Source organism: Harpia harpyja, chromosome 15 (genome assembly GCF_026419915.1).
Source record: "Harpia harpyja isolate bHarHar1 chromosome 15, bHarHar1 primary haplotype, whole genome shotgun sequence".
In the NCBI taxonomy this organism is placed as follows: Eukaryota; Metazoa; Chordata; class Aves; order Accipitriformes; family Accipitridae; genus Harpia; species Harpia harpyja.
Window position 1 is genome coordinate 2,519,067 of NC_068954.1, and position 26,516 is coordinate 2,545,582.

At 43.4% G+C, this 26,516-nt stretch overlaps 2 protein-coding genes across 15 annotated transcripts in view; one reads left to right on the forward strand and one right to left on the reverse strand.

Moving 5' to 3' along the window:
- Positions 1–21,769, reverse strand: part of INTS9 (integrator complex subunit 9) — a 71,111-nt gene extending 49,342 nt beyond the window's left edge. Inside the window, exons 1-7 of one of the 3 annotated variants that reach the window (XM_052809921.1) lie at positions 21,700–21,769; positions 17,392–17,519; positions 12,570–12,630; positions 10,016–10,078; positions 6,469–6,608; positions 4,742–4,828; positions 119–239 (exon numbers count right to left, since the gene is read on the reverse strand). In XM_052809921.1, the coding sequence (XP_052665881.1) occupies positions 119–239; positions 4,742–4,828; positions 6,469–6,608; positions 10,016–10,078; positions 12,570–12,630; positions 17,392–17,519; positions 21,700–21,708 (609 nt within the window). In that variant the 5' untranslated portion in view covers positions 21,709–21,769. Of the gene's footprint in view, positions 1–118; positions 240–4,741; positions 4,829–6,468; positions 6,609–10,015; positions 10,079–12,569; positions 12,631–12,818; positions 12,929–17,391; positions 17,520–21,217; positions 21,372–21,699 lie in introns of those variants that run through there. The other 2 variants (XM_052809922.1, XM_052809923.1) reach the window with 2 other exon arrangements.
- Positions 21,770–22,210: 441 nt separating this feature from the next.
- Positions 22,211–26,516, forward strand: part of HMBOX1 (homeobox containing 1) — a 126,150-nt gene continuing 121,844 nt past the window's right edge. For all 12 annotated transcript variants that reach the window (XM_052809288.1, XM_052809292.1, XM_052809294.1 and 9 more), the window contains exon 1: positions 22,211–22,372. The gene's annotated coding sequence lies outside the window, so the exon portion shown is untranslated. The remainder of the gene's footprint in view (positions 22,373–26,516) is intronic.

A 26,516-nucleotide genomic window follows, 5' to 3' on the forward strand; every position in this document is an offset into this window, starting at 1 on the left:
TAACTAGATCTTACACAGGACCTAGAGGAAAATCAGAAAAGGAAGGGCATTTCCAGAGAAAAGCTGGGAAACAACAAGTTGTTACTGTTGACCTGAGGACAGCTTCACAGGTACTCACAATTTTCTGAGAATACCCGACCAGCTGGATCTTACTGAGTGCAGCGTTCACTTCTGGCATGGTATAGCACTTCCTCCACATAGACACCTCCACCGCGTCCTTCAGAGGGGCAGGCAGCAATCTGCAAAGATCAACGGGATGTGGGCTTTTCAGAACTTCCTGATGGACCGCCAGCTTTTACTCCCATTTATATTCTCCAGATCTTAAATTTTTCTCTTTTTTCTTTTTATTTTAAATATGCCTGGTGCTTCAAAGCGAGGAGCAAGACTTTCTGCCTGTTGAGGAACAGAACCACACTCTCTGTTTTGCCTCACCCCAAAGACTGCTCTCCTTCAGCTCTCTTTGTTGTTGTTCCTATTCAGCCCTTTCATCAAAGAAGTAGCTGCGATGAAGGTGTTATAGCAACTCTTATGTTATTTTCAGCACTGATGAAAGATGCTGGCTGATCTGACATATCAACATGAAATGCACCACTAGAATTGGTAGAGATGACTGGGATCTTGGATCAGTGTCTATTTTGCATATCCTAAGGACTTGAAAACAAAAGCAAGCCACAATCTTGTGATTAAAATACAGGTACCAGACCATGAACAAAGGCTGGCTCTGCTCTCATTTTTGTCACCAGTCTCTTACAAGAGCATGTGCCCCTGCATCTCAGCTTCCTTGCCTTCAACTCAGATACCCCACTTCCCCTTCCGAGTGTACTGGCAAGGATACATCAGCTGACACTGCAGAGCTCTTTGAAATCCCCTACACGGAAGTATTTAAGATGTTTTACACCAAAGTAAAATCCATCCATTCTGCTCTTCGCAGACATTGCAAGTTAGCTGGACAGCGTTGTCAAGGGAAGAAGTGAACTGTAATGTCACAGACTGCAAGAGAGATGGCTAACTTCTGGGAAATAAATCTTCCTTAGCAACATGAACTGAGGCAGGAAGCAGCACAGCTGCCAAATGCGCAAGAAGAATAGGATTTTTTTTGTATATTAAACCAATGCTAAATCAAAGGCTAATTCAAACCAATTTCCAAAGATTTATGGAAATTGGTCAAGTTTCTTTGATCAATTTGTTTAAAGGAATTTAATTTATTGTTATATCTACTAGGTCAGTGAACTCCTCCATAATTTAAGATACTGAAGAAAGGATTAAGGCCAGCTATTGCCAAGACCGCTGTACAGGTCTAGTGTGATAACTGTAATTCCAGCACATGCTGGCTGAAAGCATACTGCGCTTAAGGAAACAAACAAAACGTTCAAGGTCTTTTTTGGGAAGTCATAAGCAACAAAAGGCCAAACAATGTGGATAGTTGTCCACCACTGCACTGAAGCAAAGTGCCTGTAAAAGCCTTTAACCTACCATAAGAAGCATTTAGTGTTAGATGCTTTCAGGAGCTTCTCTTCTGGGAAGAGGAGAATGTATCTCCAGGTAATGGAGAAAAGTGGGGAATTGTCCTTGCTGATTGAAGTAAGTTTCTATTAGCCTTGACTCTGTGGCTACCCTGTAAATATACTCTGATCTCTAACAGAGACCAGTGGCACCAGTCTCCAGTGGTTTCATTCTTTGCTGAGTGGCACACAGAGACAATGAGGACTGCTGGTTCCTCAGATGTGTCCCTGCTGGCATTCAACCTGTCACCCACACTTTTAAAATTTGTACAGAAAGTTACTAGAGGATATTTTAAAGTCCGGAGTGAATCTACTAACATCCTATTACGGATCACCTCATAATAACCAGATGAATGTGGGCAGATGCTGGGAGAGCCAACCTACAGCCACAAACTGAAAAGTATCGCGAAGCAGCATGGTCCAGCGGTTAGTGTACAAATTTATGCTTAAGAAACTCAGAAGCTTGTATTCTTAACTGGACATCTGCACAGAGACAGTCCCTCCTGTTCAATGCAAAGGATATCATTTAATATATGACATAACATGTTCTTGTTTGAAGGAAGAGGAGGATGGCAGTACCAAACTAGATCAGAAGGCTGGCCTCTCTTGTCCACTGCTCTGTCTCAGGAAACAGCCTGTTTCAGACACTTTACAGAAAGATATAAGAAACCATCAAACAGGTAGTTGACAAAGTGTCTTTCATAAGGCAAACTTCCTCTTTAGCCCTCTGAATCCTAATCAGTGTGAAAGATATCCTGGCTGAGCATCTATAGAGCTTCCATGAGACTGCTCATTTAAAATAAAAACCAATGGTAATAAAACTTGCTAAGCAATTAGTTCAGACTGGATCTGATAATGGAAAAACGTAAGCCACTATAATGAACTTATTATATTTTATACAGTATTTGCATTTAAAATGCTTCAATGCTTTATCTAATGAAGATGATAATACTTTGTGTTTTATACTATTTAGAGTAGAACTAGCTGAACTGTAAAGCAGTAACAGTGATTGATCAGCCTGAAAAATTAAAGTTAGACTCAGAAATACTAAGTATTCTGTCTAGCAACAGCCAAGTATTAAAAAAAAAAAAATCACCAGGGATTACATTTTCTTAAATAACAGATGTCAGTCCAACCCTGCATGTGCTATTAGCCAGGTGTTAATGTGTGGATCAGTAGATGTTTGCTCACATGCTATAATAATCAGTTCCACTCACACTTGCATGACACTTGTCACCAGGAATTTCAAACCACTCTGCAAATATTAATTAAGTCCCTGTATACCCTCTATGGTGGATAGGAGCTCCATTTTACAGAAGCATAGGGAGCTGAAGGGGGAAACTCAGAGCACAGGTTGGGCACAGTCCCCCTGTTTCAGCTCATAGACAACACTAGTTCGTACCAGCCTCAAGGCAGAGTTTATGATACATAGACTTACGTTACTAAACAGCTGGAGGGCTACGTCTGGCTATCCCCACTAGCATAGCATTTCTTTGCTCTGCCCCTATCTCATAGTCGGGCAAGGTGTGCATTTTATGAAAGCTGGGGGACCTGCCATCTGATCGAGGTTCCCAACAACATACCACATTGTGGCAGTACTCTGTGCTCTACGGAGGTCCTGTAAGTGGGACAGGACACCGTCAATCCCCAGGCAGTAGGCTCTTCTACCTTCCTTCTACCTCCACTGGTACCCCATTACAACAGCTACTTGACAGTACCAAGGAGGAACTATCAATGTTGTTAGGGTACTTCCCAAGCAATATGAGACAGAAAAATGTATTTTAAATACCACTCCAACAAAAAGACTCCAGCCTTCTATAGCAGTTGAATCAGAACAAAGACTACCTCTCTGTGTTCGCCTCTGGAATAGTCAACAGCACGCAAAGTGCTAGACAGCACTTTTTCTAAAATACGACCACCAGGAAAGTGACGTTAAACGAGCTCCAAGATATATGATCCTCCTTTAAACTACGCATACAAAACACATGCAGTAGTGTGACGAGAATAACGGCTCCAGTCCTCTCTCTTCACATTACTGTGAGCCTTAGGAATGGTTCTGGTCAGGCAAGCAGACTCCAAAATCAAAAAAACTCTATTCTGATCAGAGCATACCCCAACCAGCACAAAATCCTGATCGACTTTATTGTCTTGTTTTACATCTGTGTTTTACTTGCCTTCTTCAGAAGAGTGAGAGTTATAGTGCTGAGACAAGACTGCTCCTAAGCTCAGCAGGGAAGTACAGTATACAGCTAAACGTTTGTTAATTTGGATTTCTAATTTCTTTGCTTTGTGATGTTGGAAAATATCAAGACTACTTTTATAATGTATGAAACAATTCATTTTTAGTAAACTTTTAAATCAAGCCACGTTAAGAATTAGGAGTAGGAAATGGGAGATCAATTAAAAATGCACAAAGCAGCTTTTAAAACAACCTTTCTAATCAACCGGCCCTATCTTTAAAATGTGCTAAAAATGAAACTGTCTCCTCCATAGAACATGTTGTGCACCTAACGTTGTTTTTATTTCCAAGGAAAGCATTATCTGCAGTTAGTAAACTGTATGAATAATTTTTAGATTACATAGGCTTTCAAAATTTTAGATGTAGAAGACCTCAATTTTGAGCACCTTGTTTTTATGTATAGATGGAACAACAGACAAGGAGTTTCCAACTAACCTTTTTTATTCAGATTTCAATTTGCTTCTAAGCTTTGAAAAGCAAAAAAACCCACCTCTACTGTTCAAGTGTAAAAGAGGCTGCAGCCCTGGGAAGAAAGGTAGCACTGCTCTGTGGTTGGCCACCAGTGACCTCCAACAGTTGTGTCTTGACTTCCTTAGCATTTCAGCAAACATGAATGTAAATATCATTTTCAATTAAAATTATTCCAATACAATACAATTGCTATGTAAAACAACTTTTTATGATGTTAATACAAAAATATGCTGGTTTTATCTACCATCATGGAGCTAAACTACGTGAGGGCAGATCAGGGGAGACTTGTGCTACCGAGTCTTCCTCCAAGAACCAAACTTGTGAGGTTGTTTGGAAGACCAACAATGTGCAAACAATTAAAGAAAGAACCAACCCAAGGAGTCATAGCTGTAAACCTCTTAGGCTTTTTTTTCTGCTTAATGATAGTAGCAAATCTCAAATGGTGGCAGCTGACCCATCATTACAGTAAATTCTAAGCTTTGGTTAGTGTTTTAGGACAGTCACCCTTTCCGGGTGGCTTGTTCCTTACCTCTGTACCTCCTTGTTCTTCCACATGGAGGCAGACTGAGCCTTTGGCACACGTTCAATAGAATTCACCAGTTCTTCCATGAGAAGTCTGAAAAGACATCATAACTAAATTGGTGTTGCAGCCTTTCACACAGGAGAGAACTTTGTCCCACATGTTTCCAAAATATCACACAAATTGTAACACTATTAGGAAGTCTGAAAGAGAGCTTCTTCCCGCAGAGGCATCGCAGCAATTACTCCTCACCAATACCGCCCGTTTCCCCACTGAGTACGTCAAGCTCAAGTTAGTCCAATTCTGTCTGCCTGGTTGAGACAGCAGAGGATCTGGCCCACTGGGTTATGGGTTATTTGGAATGTGGCAGGACGAGAGGAACTCCGAAATCTCTCTCCTGCTGCGCAAGATGATTTCTTCATTACTGACTTCTTGTCATATGGAATGAGACAAAATATATGAAGAAAACTCATTAGCTTATGCCTGTTTATCACTTAGAGAAGCCAAGCACATTGTCAGAGTGAAGTCTCCTCACCTACAAATGCACAATACAGCATTTGAGAGAGAAGAATATGTCAGGCATTAAAAATTGGCACTGCAGATTTCACTGCCCAAAACTAAACAACATTTGTAATTGTACGCATGCTTTCCCTTGAAGGTAGGAAGTGACAGATTTAACTGCAGAAGAATGACATCTGGAATTACTTGGGGTGGGGAGAAGCACACCAGTATACTCTCCAACAGGACTATGCTTGTTATCTTCTGCTATGGGCCAGCAATACCCCAGAGGTCTACTACTAGTTCATATTTATACAATTTCTTTCTCTTACAAGGGCCTTCAGTTTCTGTTTGTTTTTACACAAAGGGAGAATTACTCTGGCATGGAAAGTTTGCACAGGACCTTTAATAGACAAAGATTCCTGCCCAAAAGTGCTTACAGAGTAGTTCAGATACCATGGCCTAATCTGGTTTCTAATTATTGAACATGGCAGCTGTTCTGCATAAGAGATGCACCCAGCACAAGTCCAGTTAGACTTCACTGAGGGCCAAACCCACAGCCTTTGGTATTGACCTATCCAATCAACAGACAACGTTGTAAGAAAAGACTGCCAAATTTGATGACCAAGTATTAAGTTTCTGACTGCATTGTCAGGTTTTACATTTTCTACTTCAGTCTCATATTTCTGCTGTTTTTCTTAGGGCTTCTCTTTGGAGTTCAGAGCTTACATATTTCAACTGTCATTTGAGATGAAGCCAGCTTAAATTCCCTTCCACAGCGTGGAGGAAAGTGCGATTATATGAATTTCAAATGCTGAAAAACTACAAGGCAATAATCTTAAAGTCCGTTATTGTTGAAAAGATTGGTGATTCCTCTTTTGTTTAAGGGAAGCAGAGAGGAGCAGGAGAGATCTTTGATTCCTGGTTTTTGGAGGTTTGAAGTTGGCTATATGGTAATTGCTGCTCAAGGTGTCTCAGTCCACTCAAGATCTACTATCCCACATCTACTGCCTGGACTCAACACAAAGCACCTGCTGTAAATGTTGAAGACAGATGGTTCCAGAGGTTGGGAAACATTGAGTTAACACATTTGCAGCACTAAGGACTTGGCTGGTGTTCAGCTACTGCCTAAGAGCCTCTTCGGAACATTAGACACCACTCCTCTACCCATATTGTCCTTTACACCTTTTCCTTAGCATTGATGAAGGAGGAGTAGAGAATATTAAGGGGCTTTTTACCTGCCAATTTGAACAGTGGGCTCAGTGGCATACACTGTTCCAGTGAATCCTGTGTACTCTGTGATATAGGGCAATGCCATCATGCAGTGATAGTTTGAGATCAAGATTACATCTACCGTGGAGAGGTCAAGCAGCTCAGTCTGAAAACAGAGGAAAGAGATAAGCAACATGTAACCCTTTCATGCAGTTTAAGCAATGGCAGAAAACTTGTTCTTTTTTTTTTTTTTTAAACTTTATATTGCAGGAATGTAACTGGTTTATAAAAAAAAAAAGGGGGGGGGGCATGTCTCAGCTGTGGCAAAGATTAATGTTTCCTTTAAATTAACAAGACTTATTTAAAACTCCCCCTAAATTATTCCCTTCTGAAATCTGAAAAGGAAACCATGTCCTGGGTTTGTCTGTCTTTCCTGTAATGAAAAGGCTGCTGTTAAGAGAGGCATGATGATTACACTTTTATCAAAGAACTGATGGGTGCGCTTCCTTAGGGAGGAACACTGTGCAGACACCAAAACTTCTGCAGTAGCGATTTAGCAGGATGTCTCATATTTTTTATGTGGCACATGGTACTGTACCCCAGGAGAGTAAGAGAGATGAATGTAGATTGTATTTATTTATATGCTTAAAATAATTCCCATATTTTCCCAAACTAAATGTTTGGCATCTTTATCATTCACATTGTATAGCAGGAGATTAAGCTCATTCATAGGATACAACAAAACAGACGGTGGGTCCAATTTGTTTTGATGTGACGGTTAAGACAGCAGTTCAGAGAGTGAAAGCAGATTTCACACACTGTTAAAGGAATTTTAATTAGAAATATTTACTGGTAATGCTATAACACAAATGGTGTCAAGTTAGAAATTTACAAGATATATGACCTCTAACTCAGTTATTATAGAGCAGCTAATGGAATTCAACACTCATCAAGCACATATTATCTGCTTACAAGGCTTGGTCCAGCAATTTGAATAAAAAAGGCAAGAAAGTAGGTCACTCGGCTTTTCAGAGGGCTGACACAGTGCTCCGGTGACAAGCTGCTTAACTCATAGCTAAGCGTTCATGGTTTCAATCCATGATCACAGCTCATGTGGGAGGCATGATCTCCAAGCTGAGTACAGTAGGTAAAACACCATCCTCAGATTCATGACAGGGCACCCTTTTATCTTACTAAGCTTGCCAGGCAGAAATACACTCACTAGGCGGTATCAAAGAGTCTGCTGATGCCTGCTCCCACCTACCACACTGGCCCTTCATGGCTCGGTTTTCGGCCCTGTCCAGATCATACAGAATCAAATGGGGAGTCACTGAGCCCTAAGCTGAATCCCAGCCCAGCAAGCCATCAGGAGGACAGACACTACCACTTTCCAAGCTGAAGCATCCCACATCTCAGCATCCTAGAAGCATTTACTAATAGGATGAAAAGGGTATCAAAACCAAAACAAAGTAAAATCTTCCCTGGGACTTGTGGCAATCTCACTAAAAGTGTCTATGAACTGAAGAGGTTTAAAAATGTTTCCTGAATGTGAAGTGAGAGAGACCAGAAGGTTGCCAAGCAAAGAGAGGGCTGCACCCTGCACTCTGACACGGGGAAGTGTACTCTGCTGCTGAGACAGCCTCTTATCACCTTGTGGCTTCTGGATTACATTCAAAACTGGGCTTTCTTTGGCAATGGTGTTCCTGGAAGCAATACTGTGATTCTCAAACTAACTGTTATTGCAGACAAGTTTCTTCAAAAGAGGAAGGAGACAAAGAAGACGACAAAGCCTCTTTCACACAAGCTCCTCCTGTGCTGCCAAACACCAGCAACATTTCTACGCTGCTGATGCATTTGGCTGGCCATGACATCTGAACGATCCTCCAGACAGGGGAGCCTGTGAAGCTAGAGATGCGAGCTGTGTATCACTAGAGAATCTGTTCCTAGCCCTTGCAGAGAAGACTTGGCATCTACTGGGAACTTTGGGAACCAAAGCATTTGAGAGGCCATTTGTAAAGTCCCTACAATGGTGACATGGGCAGCTGGTTGCTGTCTTCTAGTTGTAACATGGATTGCTGGAAAACAGAGTTAGATTCAGTGATGACACTGGTATAATGAAGCTGCAACTCCCCATCAGTCATATTTAGAGCTACACCTGTGGGTATTTTCCAGCCCAACAAAGTAACTAGAAAGCCTAGCTGAAGCACCCTAAACCCCAGCAGATTATCATTCCTGTACATGGCCTCAATTCCAAAGGGAATCCAGAATCTAAACTCCGCCCTTCCCAAGATCTTGGCCATAATGGCACTTTCTAGGCATACAGATGCTTCCTACATCCCTCCCTTCCACAGGACAGTAACCAGAAAGCTCAGAAGAACCCAGAATTACTAGTTTTTGGGGGGCACGGTTTGTGTGACTGGATTATATCCATTCTATTTGGGGAAAACAAGCAATTGCACACAGATCTGTTGACATCACTTGCCAAAACCAGTACCAGAGCTAACAACTTGCTTCAAAGAACCAAGATGACAAGAGTCAGAAGCTGCATGAGGTGAGTTTCATGGAATCAACAGACAGAAACGCTATTGCCCGAACCCCGGCAATGTGACAACAACCTTCCAGGAGTGTTTTGTACTTCCTGTCAACAAGGTCAGGCAGAAAGGAAAAAAAAAAAAAAAAAAAAAAATTGCTGCCCAAAAGCAATCATCTCTGTCTTTGAAAGACAGAAAAAACATCCCAACATGAAATGAAAGAACTGATGTTATCACAGCCCAAACACAGCTGAGGAAAGAGGGTACTATTCCCAAACAATTCCCCACCATTCACCACCACCACTCTGCTCAGCTTTTTACTTCTTCAGCTCTCCTACATACACCATTAATCTGATTGGTCAGGTAAGCCCAGTTAATTCAAACATTTTCAATAGTCTTGCTTTCTTTTTTTTAAACCCAGGTACTCTTGAACAAAACAGCTTGAGAAGCAGGCACTTGCAGTTATGTCAGTGGATATGAAGGTACAGTTCTTCCCTCAAAGAGGCAGTGATGAATAGCTAAGAAGGCAGCAAAACTTTTTAACCTAAATTCGCTGCCGGCAGAACAGCACGTCTGACTGCAGCCCAGCAGAATCAAACAGTGGCTTAATCACACGGTCGGCTCCCCAGGGGAGCTCCACTAGGCAGGTCATGCATCTGTGGTTAGACAAGCAGCTTTCCTTGTCTTCACTCACTGCCCTTATCTAGATCAGCACATGTATCCTGTCATAATCGAGTCCAGCTCAGTCATATTGTCTTTGGAAGGCCCATAAAAAGGGACAGTTAAGTCTTATTATTCTGTGAGATATTGATCTGCTCAAGGAGACCTTCCAGATCTCCCAAAACCACTGTTGAAAAGGGCTGTTTCCATCCTTTTTCCAGTGTCATTGATACTAGAGGCACCTTAACAACACAGAGGTTTTAGTAGTATTATTTCCTGAGTACTAATAAATTACCATGACTCTGATAATAATAATTTAGCAAGTTTCTCCCACATGATTGAATAGAGTCAGATTTTTCAGTAAGGCTTTGAACAAACTTACCTCTGGTAAACAGAACTCAGGCACAGAGTCTACAAACACATGGCCAGAGCATTCCTTTAGTTCCTGTAAGAAAAGCACATCAACAGAGAAAACACAAAAATATAATGCAATGTCACTCTAATGCAGCAGATTTTGCTCTTTCAAAACCTTTTCTTTACCACATATAATTTCCAGCCCATCACTACATTATGTTTATACCCCTTCTAGATACAACTTGCTGTAAGCAGATCTGCTGAAATTGGTTTCATGCGAGATGAGGCTGCTTGGTACTTCAAGGGATCAGATAGATCCTCATTTGGAGGAACAGAGACAGCACTCTGGCAGGTAAGGAAAGAGACCCTGCTAACCGCTGGCTGGTTTTGCTGGGGCCATGAAGGAGGTGCTGTCCTATGAAGCTGCGTTTTCTCTGCTCTTCCAACTGCAGATGTGTTGGCTGGGAAATCTGTAACAATACTAGTTGACTTTGTCTATCAGATTCAAATGTAAAAGTATGAACTGAAAAGTGGGTCATGAAGACCACTCTTCTCGGAACTGCTGCTCTCCTGACCTGGAAGGTGTGCACAGCACCTTTATAGTGCCCTATCTTACAAGTTTGGAATTTACTTTTGGTTCCCAATAACATCAAACCTTTTCTGTCTTATTAGGAACAGAATATGATTTTTAGCCCCTGTCTCAGAGCATTTGATGAAACGTCTTTTGGGGATCTAAGCTCCACGTGGCACTTTTTGTTAGATTTATCTCTACTTGATCTCTAGTCCTCTATTTTCTTCCTCTTTTTTCAAGGCTGACATCAGAAATCTTTGTCACATGAAAAGTCACATTCTTCAGGATTATGTATGGAACAAAAATATCCCCAACTCTAGTCCTAACCCACCTCACAGGCTACCTATCACCCCCTCCGCCTTCTCTCATGGATGATTCTCTTGCTTGTCCAAAAATGAGTGGTCTCAGCCAGCTTCAGACTGACAGAATTAAAGATTGAATCCAATTCTTAATAATTACAGTGCACCTGCCAACTAATAACGAATGAGCAATTACATCTAGTGGCAGAAGTCTCCTAACCTCATCTCAAGGGAGTTCAAAATGATTAAAACTAGATCGCAGCAAATTTCAATGCCTCTCCAGGACTTAAGTTTTATAACTGTCATCCAGAGAGTGCTATAACAGGAATGTCCACCCGACATGATAAAACATCCCCCTTTGACTCCTTCCCTTGCCTTTTTCCAGCATGGGTCAAAGAATTTACCATTCCAAGCAGTTACAATGGTCAAGGTGAAGGTAAGAGATGCTGCCTTTGAATTTTTAACACAATTTCCATTGACGCTGTGTGAGTTTGAAGACTTCTCCTGAGCACACACTGCAGCAGCAGTACCACAGAAATGTAAGTACATTACATATAAAAATATACTGACAGCCTATTGGTTCTTTGGACAGAACAGAGCCCAAAGCTCCGAGACCCAGGCTAGGGTTCAGGAGGAACAAATTCCAGCGAATTCAAACTGGGCAACTCCATTCCTGCCACTGAGCGTCTGTAGCTCTGCAATTGCCAGCTAGCATGTGCTCTGAATAGAGTTGTTACTATTTTACTAACAGAAATGCTGCCTATACAGTTTCTTTTGTCTCCAATGAGAAGAAAAATCAGGTCTTTAATCTGTGATCTTCAGCTCCCTTGCCTGTAAAAATCAGATCAAACCATTTTGTCCACCTCAAAGCCCCCTACAAAAGCAACTATTATTACTGTTTTCCTTTAATGTTCATGTAGTCAGAGAACAGTCTGTTAAAACAGTATTTTCTCTACTGATACCTATCGCTGCACACATTTGAAATTTATCTGCCTATTTTACTAACATCTGACATATTTTTGTGTTCATTGTTCCCCTATGGCAGATCAAGCCGGACGCTGCAGTGCCTAGTTTTGGTTGAAGCCCCAGATAAATTCTGCCTACAAAACTAATGCAATGAAAAGGGGGGGAAAAAAAAAAATTCTGTGTCTCTCATGTAGCTGAGTAAGTCCTGTGTCTTAGAATTAGAAGGCTGGAGATAATATCCTCCCTGCTATGTCCAGCAGCAGAACACATGTTGATTTCAGAGGCCAAAGACATGCTTTTCCTCTGTAAGAGACCTCCCATGGGCAAAGCATTCACTTTCTCATAGTTCTGCTGCCTAAAAAAGGGTATACCAATCTCATTTATAAGCATGCTATGAAGCTTTAGTGTCAGAAAAGTGAGACTGTTGAATGAAAGGCACCCTAAGAAGGCAAAGCACCATTATTTATGGAGCTCCATGAAATAAGAAAATATTCATACTGATGATTTCTGCATTTTAAGATGATTTTTTAAAAAGCTAGGCTACGTCTGAAGACTGAAAGCCTCGGAGTTGCTATTAGCATTTTGTTTCAAAATGTTCTGCTCTACAAGGACATCATGGCTGGTAAGGGTACACATCGAAACTTTTGCCATGGGTCAGCATGGAAATATTGTTCCTGCAGTGCAAGTTCCTAACCTGTCAGGTAGCTTTTTGCATGGCAAGAAAATTCTAACCATCAGTATAGTACCTTGTCCAGAAATGTGCTTCCATCTTTCAAAACCCAACCAGGAAGTTTGGACAGCCTGGGGCTGCAGAAAGAGAGAAAAAAATTATTGCAATATGAATTATATCATTATCAGTCGGTAAGCATAGACTTTCTATTTGCTGTCACACAGGAAGGGAACACCACTTCTGTCTCAGGAAGCTAACAATCTCAATAAACCAGACAGACAGTTTCACTGAAATGACTTTTACAAATCACGATTATGACACTTACAAGTAAAAAGAATAAGAGGACGACACATGCAGGGAGTTTGATTTTAGTCATTTACAGTGAGAACTTCAAAAAGGCTCAGTGCTGCTTACATTGCCCTGTGGTGAAACTGGCTGTATAAAGAGAAGAAGTTAGGGCAGCAACAAACTCTATGCCTGAAACAATAAAAAAGCACTGTAAAACTGCGCTGGGACAGAAGACGACAGACAAATATTCCCATTAGCGATGGCAAGAGAAAGACCGATGCTCTGGACAAAGTCATTTATGGACACAGAGGTTGTGATTTTATATCCACATAAACCACAGTTTCATGCTTAGGTCTCACCCTGAAGACCCACACCAACAGCTGTACAGTGCATTTACCTGTGTTGGAAGGACAAAGGGGCAAGGAGGTTTTGCCGTGAACTGCATGTTTTAAGCTGGCAGGTCTGGTACCACTCAGCAATGGCAAGGCCCCTTTTTTTAATTGTTTAAAATGCTAATAAAGAAGCTTCAAGGTGGACATTGTAATCCTGAGTTTACAGTAGTAATTGCTGCAGCATTTCTTGCTACCGTAACTGAGAGACTTCATATTTCACAGTGACATTTGGTTTTTGTGTGAGCCGACAACTTAGCTCTAAAACCACTGTCTGCCCAGATTCAAGCGTATCTACAGAAATCCAAAAAAGAAAAAGGTGAGGAAACAAGAGGGTTGAACCCGCCTGGAACCAAGACCTGCAACAAGCTCCAATTTGGAGACAGAACTCAAGAACCTGTTTGCAATGAAACCTGTAAGTGTTGTGCACCAAGCTCTACAGACAGGCATGCTGATATGCTATAAGGGCTTTCAAATTTAAGATCGTGAAAATAGGAAGTGATTCAAGGGCTCAGAGGAATGCTGTGTTCAGACTAACATTAATATAAAAGAACAAATCCTAACTGGCACTCCAGAAAGTCACAAGGAAGGAAAAAGGGGAAATCTAAGACTCAAGGAGTGAAGACAGAAGGTAAGAGGTGAGAGCAGAAGGATATGTCATCGAGAAGCTATGCCAGAGAAGTGCAACCCCCTTTTGAGGATAAAGAGTAAGTCTGAAGAAGTCTGATGATAGAAAAGATGAGGTGGCTAAATGTACTCCCCACTGACACATTCGAAAGCACAATTTAAGAGCAGTATTTTGGAGACTGAGGGAGCTGAGCAGAATTGGTGCAGAGAGACTAAAACAGCTATGGAAAAAGCAGGGAAAAAGCAATAACAAACCACTCTGACATACAACTTTGACAGATAAGGGAGGAGAGGAGAGAAACGTTGGTTGGAAGGGACATCTGGAGGTCTATAGTCCAATGACTCAAAGACAGCACTAGATCAGGTCAGCCACAGCTTTGTCCAGCTGTGTCTTGCAACTCCCTGCAGCATGAGATTCTAGAGTTTCTCTGGGGGTGGGTGAAAGCGCTAAGAAAAACTTCATCACTGGGAGACTGATGTCCAGCCTGAGCCTCCCAAGACACAATCTGTGGCCACTAGCCCCTTATACTGCCTGCCACTGCTGAGAAGAGTTTGGCTCGGTTGTCTTTATATCTTCCTTTCAAGCAGATGTAGGTGGCTGTTAGCTCCCCTTCTAGCCTCCTCTCTGCCAGACTGAACAAGCCCAGCTCCCTCAACCTCTCAGTGTAGTCATGGGCTCTGGACCCTAACTGTCTTGGAGCCCCCTGAATACCCTCTCCAGTTTCTTAGCATCCCTCTTCAACTGGGAATCCAAACCTGGATTCATCTGTGGTTTCACCAGCATGAGGCAGAGCAGAATAAACTTTCATTGATATGCTTGCCCTACTCCCTCTAATATAGCCTAGTACGCAGTTTGCTTTATTCATGATGAAAGAGCACTATTGACTTGTACTAAACATGGCATCCACCGAAGAGTATACAGTCTTGTCAAGAGAGGCAAAATTAGCAGAGAGGTCTTGTGTGGGGGTGAAAGTGGAATAAGCAACACAGGACAGAAAGGACTCTTTACCTTGAAGGCAAGAAGTAACACAGCTCCTGCCGACATAGTTTTGACATTGTAATAGAGTGATTGATTAATCCAAAATAGCTAGAACTGTCCCATAAATAATGTGAGCAAGTGTGTCATGGCTAGACAGGAAAGGTTAAGAGCTTCCCACATGTTCATTTTACAGTTTTGCATTTGACTTTGGTACAGGGGAGAAAATTCCAGTTGACAAACCTCCTTTAAAGTACATGAACTGGCATAAAGTGTTTGGCAACTGCAGGTACTTTGCACATGCTCCATGGGCTGGTGAGAACAAGGACTGCCATTTCCAGGACACATTTTCCAGGACATTCCTTGCACATACCTTTTCATGGGCTTTTCTGAAGAGCTAAAAACTCTAAAAAATGTCCAGTCCCTTTAATGACACAAACACTACAGCACTTTCCTCTCTTACAGATTAAAGCACAGGCTCTCAAAGTGTTTGCTCAAGGAGGGTCCCATGCCAGGTACGACACAGGATTTAGCTGCGTAGCAAAGATTCTACCTTTACGCTCCAGAGATAAAAATTAGGGCACCTTTGCAGACCACATACTGAGACTTGCATAACCCAAGTGGTTCATGGATCATACTTTGGGGACCTCTGGTTTAAAGACAGCAAGAAGCACAGCTCCTCTCTGGTTAAGATTTCACATGGGTCCATCTCAGCCTACCTGCAAGAAGCAGCACGTCTGGTTCTGAGAGGACATACAGCTGGTAACAACCTAAGATCTGACAGACCTATGTTCAAATTCTTGCGCTGCTACACGCTTCACGCAAGACCTCAGGCAGTCAGTCCTTCTTGTAGTGTCTTACCTGGAAACTGATGATAATAACATCTCTCTATCACCTGGCCGTGTTATGTTGATAATACACATTTGAATTTCAGAGGTGTTTAGACATCATGGTAATGTAAACCTAATACATAATGGTACAACTATGAATACTATAGAGAGAGAAGGACTTTTTGGTGGCAGCCACATTCCTCCTCAAGTTTCTAACACCTTTCCACCACTCCCTGCAAGACATCTGTTTTGTAGAGTACTGAAGAGATCAATTACTTGCCCAAGTCCATGTGCTTAGGACAATCCTTGCTGTAAGGGGTGTTCAATCACCTTACTGACAAGATTGATTGGATTTAAATCCAACTGTTTGCTCCGATTCCACTGGGCCATCAGGGGTCAAATCTGACATCCTTTCTTATTGAGTTTGAGTCATTTTAGTGCAGACATTCTGGAAGTACTTGGGGAATTCCAGGTTGTGACCTGCAATTTGGCTGTTCATTCCCAGGGCCTGCTATCAGCAGACAAAGCTGGCATATCCCCGGGGAGCGCTGATGCCTGCAGTTCTAAAGAACCTCTTAAGCCTTTGTTCAATCACCTAATTTTGCTACTTGTTTCTCTCTCAATTTCCTTTTTCTTTGGGGGGTAGGAAAAAGCAAATGCAAGGCAATTCTGTCTGAACCTGGATTTCCCAAATTTTCTGGATCCCTTCAAAATCTGCTACTACCCCTAAATGTTGTAGTTAGCAATTGCATTACGGAATAGGACAAAAATTGACTATCACACTGATCTGTCTTAAGGCATCTGTTGCCTACTCTACAGCAGATCTTGAATGCCACGTTCTTGCTGAACAATGCATATATTTGTCTATTCTTTTCCTCTCCAAAAAATTACAAATCACAGGAATTGCTGGACAAACTGCTTTAACCTCACTAGGCCACTTAAGAAACTCCCAGTCATATTCTCCCCCTCTTAATCAAGCCTCCCCTGAACCCAGAACATTCCTCACTTGTTTCCTCATAGATCAAAGTTACTAAATGGCTTTTGTGAAAACTCCTACTGCTTCCCATCACCAAGAGTTACTCATTCCCACCTTTCCAACCCCTCATTTTTCTAATTGATTCCATTTATGCAAGACATAAGTCACACTAACTGAATATCCAAATTCATCTAAAAACCTGGGAAAAAACGACTTCGTAGTCAGGGCGTAGAAGGGGGAGTCTTCATTTCAGAATTCTCTTCTAGACTCTACTTTTGTTTCACTGCTGTTCCATTCCTGCGCCCAGCTGCACTGCCCTTTATTTAATTTTTAAAAGGGAACAATTATGCCATCAAATCAACTAACAAGGACTGTTAAGTGCTATTTTTCTTTACATTAGTCTGTGCTCCGAAGAAAAGCCCAAGAAGATGGTGGTTAAACAGTACTTGCTGGGCTCCACGCACTCCATCTCAGTTACCCATTTATCTCATCTTGCATGAAGAAGCCAGAAAGATGACAGATATGTGACCTCACTTGTGCTGAGCAGTTGCAGCAAGACTTTACTGAAGCTTAGAATAAATCATCTAGAAAAACCAATCAATAAATCCATAAAATGTCTTCCGTCTACTGAGCCAAAGGACGTTATTTTGATAAAGAGAATTTTTAAGTGAACAAAGTCTATTTATGATACCAGATGATGCTGTTCATTTGTACTCATACCCTCCCTCCTTCCAATACACCATTTCACACAGAGCACTCCAACTGCAACCCAAGAAAACACAGACCAAGTGCTTACAGGCTGCAGAACATACCTCTGAACCAGTGGCAATGGGAGGAAATTGAGAGTAGACGTCATATCCAGTCCGCAATCCAACATGATGGTAGTGGATTTGAACTTGAGTACATTGCATGGTAAGGTTGGGTGTCCTGATAAGCAGTACTGAAAGAATACAAGAATGAGTTACTCATGACCTTTACCAACAGACTGAACTCCCCCTTGAAAATTGCCTTTTTTCCCTTATTTTTAAACACATAGTTTCATGCACACCAAAATAAAACCTGATTTCCTATGAATCTGTGTCTCACAGCTGTGTGCGTTCATTGAGATTTCCCCATGTCAGGGTATTAAGGGTTTTCTGATCACATGGGTTGAGAGGATGGCATAGCTCCTCTCTCCGATTTAGGACATGTAGAATCTCTTTTCTAACAACCACCTATTTTTCACAAAAATCCCAGAAAAACGGTTTCTTTAAAACTCAGTCCTACGGGCTGAAATTGGCTAGCAAATTTGTAAATTACTTGGGATGGAAAGGGAGGGAGAGAATCCCTGCAGGAAACACAGGCTTTATTTCCGTAAGAAACCAGCCTAAACAACCAAACAAGGTGCAGCCCACACCTTCTGCGGCTGTTTGGCACAGATCAGCAGAGGAAGCTGTACATGTGCACTTGCAGCAGCTCTGAGGCATGCTCTCACCTGCTTTTTGTCTTGCTAAACGCAAACAGGAAACACGAGGGAATGGACAACCATACCTGAATGGAAGGGTTTGTGTACTGAGAAATCCCAAATGCTTTGCAAGCTTAATGAGCCAGTAAGCAGGTTATGTACAGGGGCACTTCAGCATCATTGAGATGCAGTCACCTCTTGTGTGGAGAGTGGCAAACATTTAACGAGGCACAGGAGCAGCTGAAGCTTTGAATAAGAAGAGAAGTGAATAAAAATGCCAGCTTTAAAATGCGGGATTAGAACCTAAATGTCTGAATAGAGGGCGGCCACCTCTGCATGAGGGTTTCTCTTCTTTGTCGAGGGATTCCATGGTTCTTCAGGGATTGCAAGAATAAGAGATTTTGCATCTTGAATACAAGTTTTTGTATTTCCAAAGCCTGGGCATCTGGCAGGACAGCAATGCTCAGGTGGTCAAACTTTAGCTTTTAAATTCAAGTTTTGGTCAATTAAGATGAAAAATATCAATTGGTTGGCCATGCACCACATTGAAAACAGACTTGGTCATTTATACCTTATGTTTGCTTTCTATACTTCACTCTACTAAGTGGAAAGAAGGTAGATTAATCATTTCACTTTCTACCTCTGCTCACAATATGTTAACACAGGATTGCAACTGTCTGGATTAACAACTCCCAAGGAGACTATTTACATACATTCATCAAAAAACTGTTTTAAATTATATTTAAATATAAAGAAGCTACTAAGCCCCAAATATTAAATTAAAAATATCACACAGACTTTTGTTTTAAATTCACAAAGCCTTAATTACTAAGGAGCAACATTACAATTTGCCTGCTGTTAGCAGTTTTAAAAAAATGTGAAAAGCCAAGCTGCTGAAGTGAGTAAACAAGTAAGGAATTCAGTTGTTTTATTCGCAAATGTAAGACACGCATGTGAAATTAAGTTCTTACCAGACCAGAGCTTTGACAACTGAAATTATAAATCCAAGTAAATAGAAAGAAATGAAGGAAAAAAAAAAAAAATCTAAACTATTTTTGTAGCATTTAAACTATCAGTAATTAAAAAAAGGCAATGAAATATCACCTCTTTTATCAGCAAAACACTTTTTTGCTTTTTTAAAAATCATGAATAGGATCATGACCCTGACATCTACGAGCTAACTGGAAAATCTTCCTTTTTTCTTCTTTAAAAGCATCTAAAATAATCTATATCTGTGGCTGTCACGCTGTGGTAAATGGATTCCTGGGAGTCAATGGACTCTTTCTACCAGATTCAAGTAAAGTGACTGGAAAAAAAAAAAAAAAAAAAAAAAAGCAATTCATATATGCTATACAGCTATTTGCACAGGTGACACTTCTGGGCCTGGACCTCTGTTAGAATTTTAGATTAGGAATCCAAGAATATGAGCGTTTGCACTATATATGTCTCTATACACACTACAAATGTGACCATCTTCACCCAGTTTATACTTGTTACTGTTTAAAACAGATCCAGAGATCCCAGTCACTAATATTCCTCACTGGACTAAAATGCAAGTCTTTTTTTCCTCTAAGATTTGTTTGCTTCCATCTTTATTCCCTTATGGCTAAAGGCTGGTGCAGCTGACGCACTAGGTGCCTCATCACTCAGCTAAAAAACAGTCATGTAACAAAGCCACAAAACAGACAAAAGACATAAATACACCCACCTCAGCTCACAACTTTTTTGGTAGGCTTTGTAAATTGGATGAAAGTTGACAGAGCAGGGCACAAAGAGATCAAGATGAGGGACTAATTCCAGATGCTAAGGCCCTCATAGAGGCAGGTTCTCAGCAGACATCTGGTTCATGCTGAGTGCAAGCCAGCTCAGAGCATCTCTGGTGATCTCATGGATGGCAATGTGACAGAGAAAAGAGATGTCTCACACTAGCAGCTCCAAAACATTCAAAATTTTGCAGGTTAAAACCAGTGCTTTGAATTCCAACTGAAGCCAACAAATACTGCAGTGCATTCTTCCAGTATTAATATCACATGCTAGCTTACAACCTAGGGGGAGATTAGCAACTGGTTTTGCCTGGACCAAAGCACATTTGAATATGCAGGAGCCTGACATTTTCACTGGATTCTGAATCAGGTTTGGAGTCCATCACCTTTACCTTGTTCTTCTAAATTCAACCCAAATACATGAGAAAAGAGGACGAAATAGCATCCAACTCCTTCCCCCCACAACCCTGAGATTCAGACACATGTCCAGACAAATATAAGATGAAGAATCTGGTCTTAGGATCCCCAGTGCCCAAATTTATACACGGGTCTAAAAATGTTACGACACAGATTTGGGACAGTTTGTATTCCTTCCCCCTCACCCCAACCCCTTCCCTCCCTCTACCCCTATGCAAGACTCTAGACATTAAAAGAACTCTGTATTTCCACTATGGTCTTCATTTAAAGATTTCTCAGCTTGCATTTCGCCCCCCTGCATTGTATGAGCCTCTGCAATCACGTCCAGAAGCGCTTAGCTTTGCAGACTTTGTCCCACCGGTAGTATTCACCCACGCACAGAGACTTAATCGCATACGTAAGATTATGCAGGATCAAGCTCATCGGCCACCTGCCTACCGAATTAATTTTACAGACTTACACCACAGATAGTGGTTTACCAGATGCCTCAAAACAAGCCCAGAATCCAAGTTCACTTCTATGAAGCTTCCTCAAGACAAAATGCTCAGTCTCAAAACCCAGACACAATCTTACATTTAACAACGGTGTTAACTTCAGGTTAAACAAATCAAATGTTACACTCGGGTATTTTGAAACCTGCTTTGGTTTTCACCTCCAGACAAAGAATTGCAGCACATTATGTGAAACAGAGAAATTCTTCCCGGAAAATGAAGTAGTGGCTGAATCCCGAGGTCTCTAGGAAACTTAAATAGTTGAAAAGGGAGATGTAGAGAGGAGACCAATAATACGGGTAATGTATTTTCTGGTAAGTTTCCCTTTAGAAGACTGTAATATCAGAACCAAAGTCTATTTTCTATTAAGTTTCCCTTTAGAAGACTGTAATATCAGAACCAAAGTCTATTTTCTATTAAGTTTCCCTTTAGAAAACTGTAATATCAGAACCAAAGTCTCTGTCAGAAGCATAGTGCGCCCCTGACAAAGCTATTTCAGGCTGATTTCCTTATTAGTAATTACCTGTATTAACGCCGTACCGCCGACGGAAAATGACTTTATTATGAACCACGGGGATTTACTAATATTCCTAGAGCAACCCAGGGGCAGCCACACATGCGGTGCGACTCCAGCACTGCTCCACGGCCAGAGTCGTGTTTAAGGGTAGGAAGGCAGAGAAACACCACCTCCTCCTCCTCCCGAATCCCACCCACGTTTCACCCTATCCACAACCCCAAACCCAGCCAGCCCCTGCACAGCCGCCAGTCGTGGCGGGGAGGGGGGGACACGGCAGCAGAAAACCGGAGGAGAGCCGCCCGCCCGGGCCTGTGCCCCTTCCCACACCCCGGCTCCCCTCAGGGCCGCCCCCCCCCCCTCAGTGCCTCAGTTTCCCCTCACACCCGGCGGGGCTGAAGCTGCCACAGCCCAGGGGCGATCCCGGGAGACCCCCCTCACCGCCGGGGGCGGGCTGAAGCCCCCACCTCCCTCCATCTCCACACACTCACCAGCTTCATGCTTCACCCGGCTCTATTTACTGGGACAATCCTGCCCCCACCTTCCTGCCCGGCCCCCGCGCCCCAGGGCATCATGGGACTTGCAGTCCCACCGCCGCCCAGGATGAAGTAATGGCCGAACCCCGCCTCTCCCTCCCGAGGCATGCCGGGAGTTGTAGTCCGGTCCCCGCGCTTCGCACCGCGCTCCGGCGGCGTGGCGTGCCGCCGAGGCATGCTGGGAGTTGTAGTCCCCGCCCGGCGGCTCTCCCCGTCACCCTGGGGAGGGGGGAACTACAAGTCCCAGGGTCTCACAGCTGCAGCAGGTGGGAGCTTGGATGTTGATATCAACATGGCGCTTGTCAGACAGACAAAGACAGTCAGTCTGGTGTGATTGAGCCAAAAAAAAAAAAAAAAAAAAAAGGGGGGAAAAAAAAAAAAAAAAGAAGAGGGAGCGAGCGAGGAGGAGGGAGCGGCAGGAGGAGAGCGAGACGGGGAGGGGGGCCCTTGTCCTCGGGGGGGGCTGGGGAGGGGGGCTCGGCGGCCGAGGGATTTCCTCCCCCCCTATTGTTCTCGTCCCTCTGCGCCCCCGGTAATCTCCCCTCACGCTGGGGCGGGGGCGGGCGGGGGGACCCCCCCCACCTCCTGCCGTTACATGGTGAGGTGGAGACGCCGCCAGCACCCAGAGGTGAGTGTTGCTTGTGGGGAGGAGGGGAAGTGTGGGGCCGGGAGGAGGGGAAGGGGGTGGGTGGGGGGGCTGGGGGGTGGGAGCGAGAACGGCGCTTGTGAGGGGAGGGGGCGGGCGGGTGGGTGGGCTGGAGGGAGGGAAAGGGGGAGCGGGAAGGGGGTCCCCCCCCCTCAGCCGGCACCGCGGCTGCCTGTGGGGGAGTTGAGGCGCGCCGGAGAGCGGGTTTCCTCACAGCGCGGGATGTGCGTGAGGGGGAAAGCCGGGGCTGGGGGGGGGGTGGTCGGGTAGGGGCAGCCCTCTCAGCCCCTTCCTCAGTCCCTTCCTCAGCCCGGGCGGCCGCTCGCCGGCAGAGTTTGAGCCGCGGTTCTGGGTGGCTCCGCGTTATTCTCGGCGCCCCCGGAGCGGAGGAGGAGGAGGAGGAGGAGGAGGAAGGTGTCCCCGGGAGGCTGCTGCGGGGGTCTGCGGGAGGGCAGGGCAGCCTCGGTTTTAAGGAAGAGCCCTCCATCGTTGTTCCTGCCGTTTATTGATTGATTCTTATTTTTTTCCACCCCTCTCCCGGGTGCGTGGGGTGTGTGTAGGGGGGGGGTGTGGGGGGGGACACGGACTCGTGGTGGCGGAGTCCCCTCAGCCTGGGTGGGTGCTTCTTTTTTTGTGGTGGGTGGTGGTTCGGTTTTCTTCGCCGTTGAGTTTGGGGCTGGGTTGATGCGAGCCCCGGCGCGGCTTGTCCCCAGGACACCGGGGAAGGGGCTGAGGGGTCGCCGTGGGTTTGCGGGGGCTGCTTTCTAGGGGAGCCCCTGTGCTTTGTGCCTATGGGGGGGGGTGTGTGTGTGGAGGGGGGAACGGGGGCCACGGGTGCCCCAAACCCCGCTGGCTCCCGGGGCTGGGAGGCTGAGGGAAGAGGAGGGCGAGATCTGTTGCAGCTCCCCGGGCTTTGAGAGGGGGTTTTCGGGGAGGGCAAAGGCGTTGAATCCGAAGGGTGTCTTGTTGCTGGAGAGTTTTAACATGGGAACGGCTGGGGGAGGAGGAGGAGTAGCCGGAGGGAAGTCATTCCCAAAATGTGCGAGGAGAGCTTGGGTGGGGTGTCACAGGCTTGTTTATTTTTGTACTTCTTGGGAAGAGATGGCGGGGGGGGGGGGGGGGGGGAATGCTTTTCTACCCGTGCCTGGGGTCTTTTTTCGGAAGAGCAGTGTGTATGACCCCAGGACCGGTTGGAGTAAGTGGGAGGGAATGCCGCTGAACTGTTTTGCTGTGGTTCGGGGTTAAAACAAAACAAGAGGCGAGTGTTTTTAGGCGCAGAATACACATGCGAGACAGACCGAGCCGAGTTCTTCAACCTCAGTTTTGTCTGATGGTTTTTTTCAGTTCTACGAGTGTCTCTTGGTATGTTTGCAGAGCACTTCTTCGGAAAGCATTTTTTCCTTGGCGATAGGTCTGAAAAAGCCTTGGTCATGTGTGCTGTTTTTCTCAGTCCCTTCGTGTTAGGGACAAAAAATGCTTTTTTTTGGGGGGGGTGGGGAGGGAAGAAGGAAGAGGAAATGAAGATCGTAAGCATGTTTGCTGTTTGTCTGTGGAGTCGGGTGTATCTCAATTTGTTCTCCTCAGGTAACATTGGGAGTACAGATTAAGTGGCTTTTAAGTACAAGATGTACATGAAGAAAAGCTGGAAAGATTTAAACTTTGTAGGGAGGAAAGCGTTAAACTGATAGCCAGGGCACGCGTTTGAGAGCACTGTCGGAGCAGATCTGATAGACACTAGCTACGTGCCCCTGCTTCAAACTAATGGGGATGGAGAAAAAAGAAACTGGTGGGAAAAAACCTACAATTTGCATCAATGATACCATGTAAAATATATCGTATCAGAGAGAGGAATTGTGCTCTGCAGACGATTTGTGGGCTGGCAAAACCCTGAAGTGTGCCTGCTTGTGTCCCGTGATATGACTAGCTCATTTCTGCAGGGCTCATCAGGTACAGACTCTGCTTCCTTCCTGGGATGGTGCAGCTGGCATTTGATTTCCTCCATGGATGGGAGAGGAGGAGTCCTGTGCAGTTTTTTTTCCCCGAGATGATTGCATTTTCTTTGGCCTTGCTGTACCCTGCCTCATTAGTAGGAACTGCATCTATATTTATTTACCATTATACCATGTCCCTTGGGATGTCGGGTGTAGTTTGGAGTAGGTATATATGGATTTATCACTCTTAACATTTTTTTTTTCTCCCATCATGCTAGGACCAAATCCGTCAACAGCAGAGAACAAACTTAATTTATTTCTGTGTTTTGCATCTCCCTTTTTGCCATTTCTCTTCCAAATTGCTAAGAAAACATCTCCGAGACGTGGGTGAGGGAGGGAAGTAGGGGAGAAGTGAGAAAGGGATGGAATATGTTATCTGTGCAGGGATGCATTTGTTATCTGTGTGTTCTGAGAGCACCGGGCTCTGTGAAAGAGCAGGGTTTGATACTGCATCTAAAAACTGGGGTTTGGGAACGCTCTTTTCCCTTATGTGAAGATTCTTCTTCAGCCCCACAACAGCCACAACTTTTTCTATATGGTTGACAGAATTGTCTGACGAGCCTGGGCATGAGACTAGGAACAAGGAACTTGTGTTTTACTCAGCGATGTCTGTTCTTCCTCCTATCGTTCCTTTAGCACCAGTGCAAGCACCAGAACAGGCATCAGCATTTTTACTCCTGTGTCATCCAACTGTTCAGAGCAGGTCTAGACGACATTGTGGTATGCAGACTGCCAGCTGTGTTATAGGAATGCTACCGTGGGTGAAACTGCAGGATTTTTAAAGAGTGGTAAGGAAATCTTGAGGAAAATCCTGTGTGGATGAGGCCTGCTTATCTCTCTAGCTACTTTACTGAGTCGTCTTGAGCAATTCCTTTCGATTTGTTGACCTTTCTAGAAAACGTGCATCTCCTTAGCATTATGATTCTGATAATTCCACAGAATTAGTAACCAGTGTTAGCTGCAGAAAGCTTACTTCTAAGGCAGTTTCTGTGTGGGTCTTAGCGATCTCTTTCAAAAGGATATTAAAAGTTTGTGGCTGTCCAGTGTTTTGAAAATTAAATTATTATGAAGTGTTTACTTTATAGTGATAATCCATAAGTTCATGGAGGTGCTTGGTATGTTTTTTCATTGGTATCTAGAGCTGGGAAAACAGTGGGCTTCTGACATTCACTTTTAAAACTAATTTTATTTTTAATGAAATTAATTTTTAATAAGCATGAATTTCAAGAATTGTTCAATCATTAACTTTTGGGACTGCTCTTTTTTTCTTGTATGTCAGCGGGGCACTCGTGAAATTTGGGTCTTTAGGATATGGTGTTTGCATGGGAAATTGGAAGAATTAGTGAAACTCAAGAAAGGAAGAATACTGTACTGTCCCTTTCATAAAGGGATCTCAGAAGATGTGTGGTTGTATATGTTACCAACTAAACCAATTTGCATGAAATGACAGCACATTTTAATCTAAAGAAAGCAACTTGTGTTTTACAGTGATTTCTGTGCAGAGCTTTTAGGGACACTACAGAATTACACATTACAGTGTTGGGATCCGTGTCAAATGTGTTTTATCTTCTGCAAAGTTTAGGATTTGAAATCAAACACTTGAAGGGATGCTGTCAGCTTAAGAATCCTACTGCAAAAACCCCATGCCTTCATTTCTGCTATGGATAACTTTATGTAGCTTTGACACTTCAAAAGTTACTGAAGTTGATTTCGCTTTATACTGATTTGAATGGAGTGGGCTTTGGATTCCACATACATGTCTTTTGTGGGATTGGGCTTTAATTATACCTATGCTGATAATATTATCTTGGGGGTTATCAGTGAAGTGAGAACAATGTCATGATTATAGTGGGATTTTTAGGACATAATGAGGAGAATTTGAATTTTTGGGGGTCTAAATCATATCCCTAAAGCTGGTTTTATACATAAGATTAGTAATAAACTGTATTTTAGCAATCTAATATTGCTGTATTGACTAAAGCTCCCTTCTGACATGTATAAAATTAGGATGTCTGGGTAGCAAAGTAAACTAAGAGTTCATATTTGAGCACTCAGTCATGCAAGCGGATTGTATGTTAGCTATGAATACAATTTCTAGTGTTAATGCTAAAGATAAGCGTTTTGACAAGTGCTTT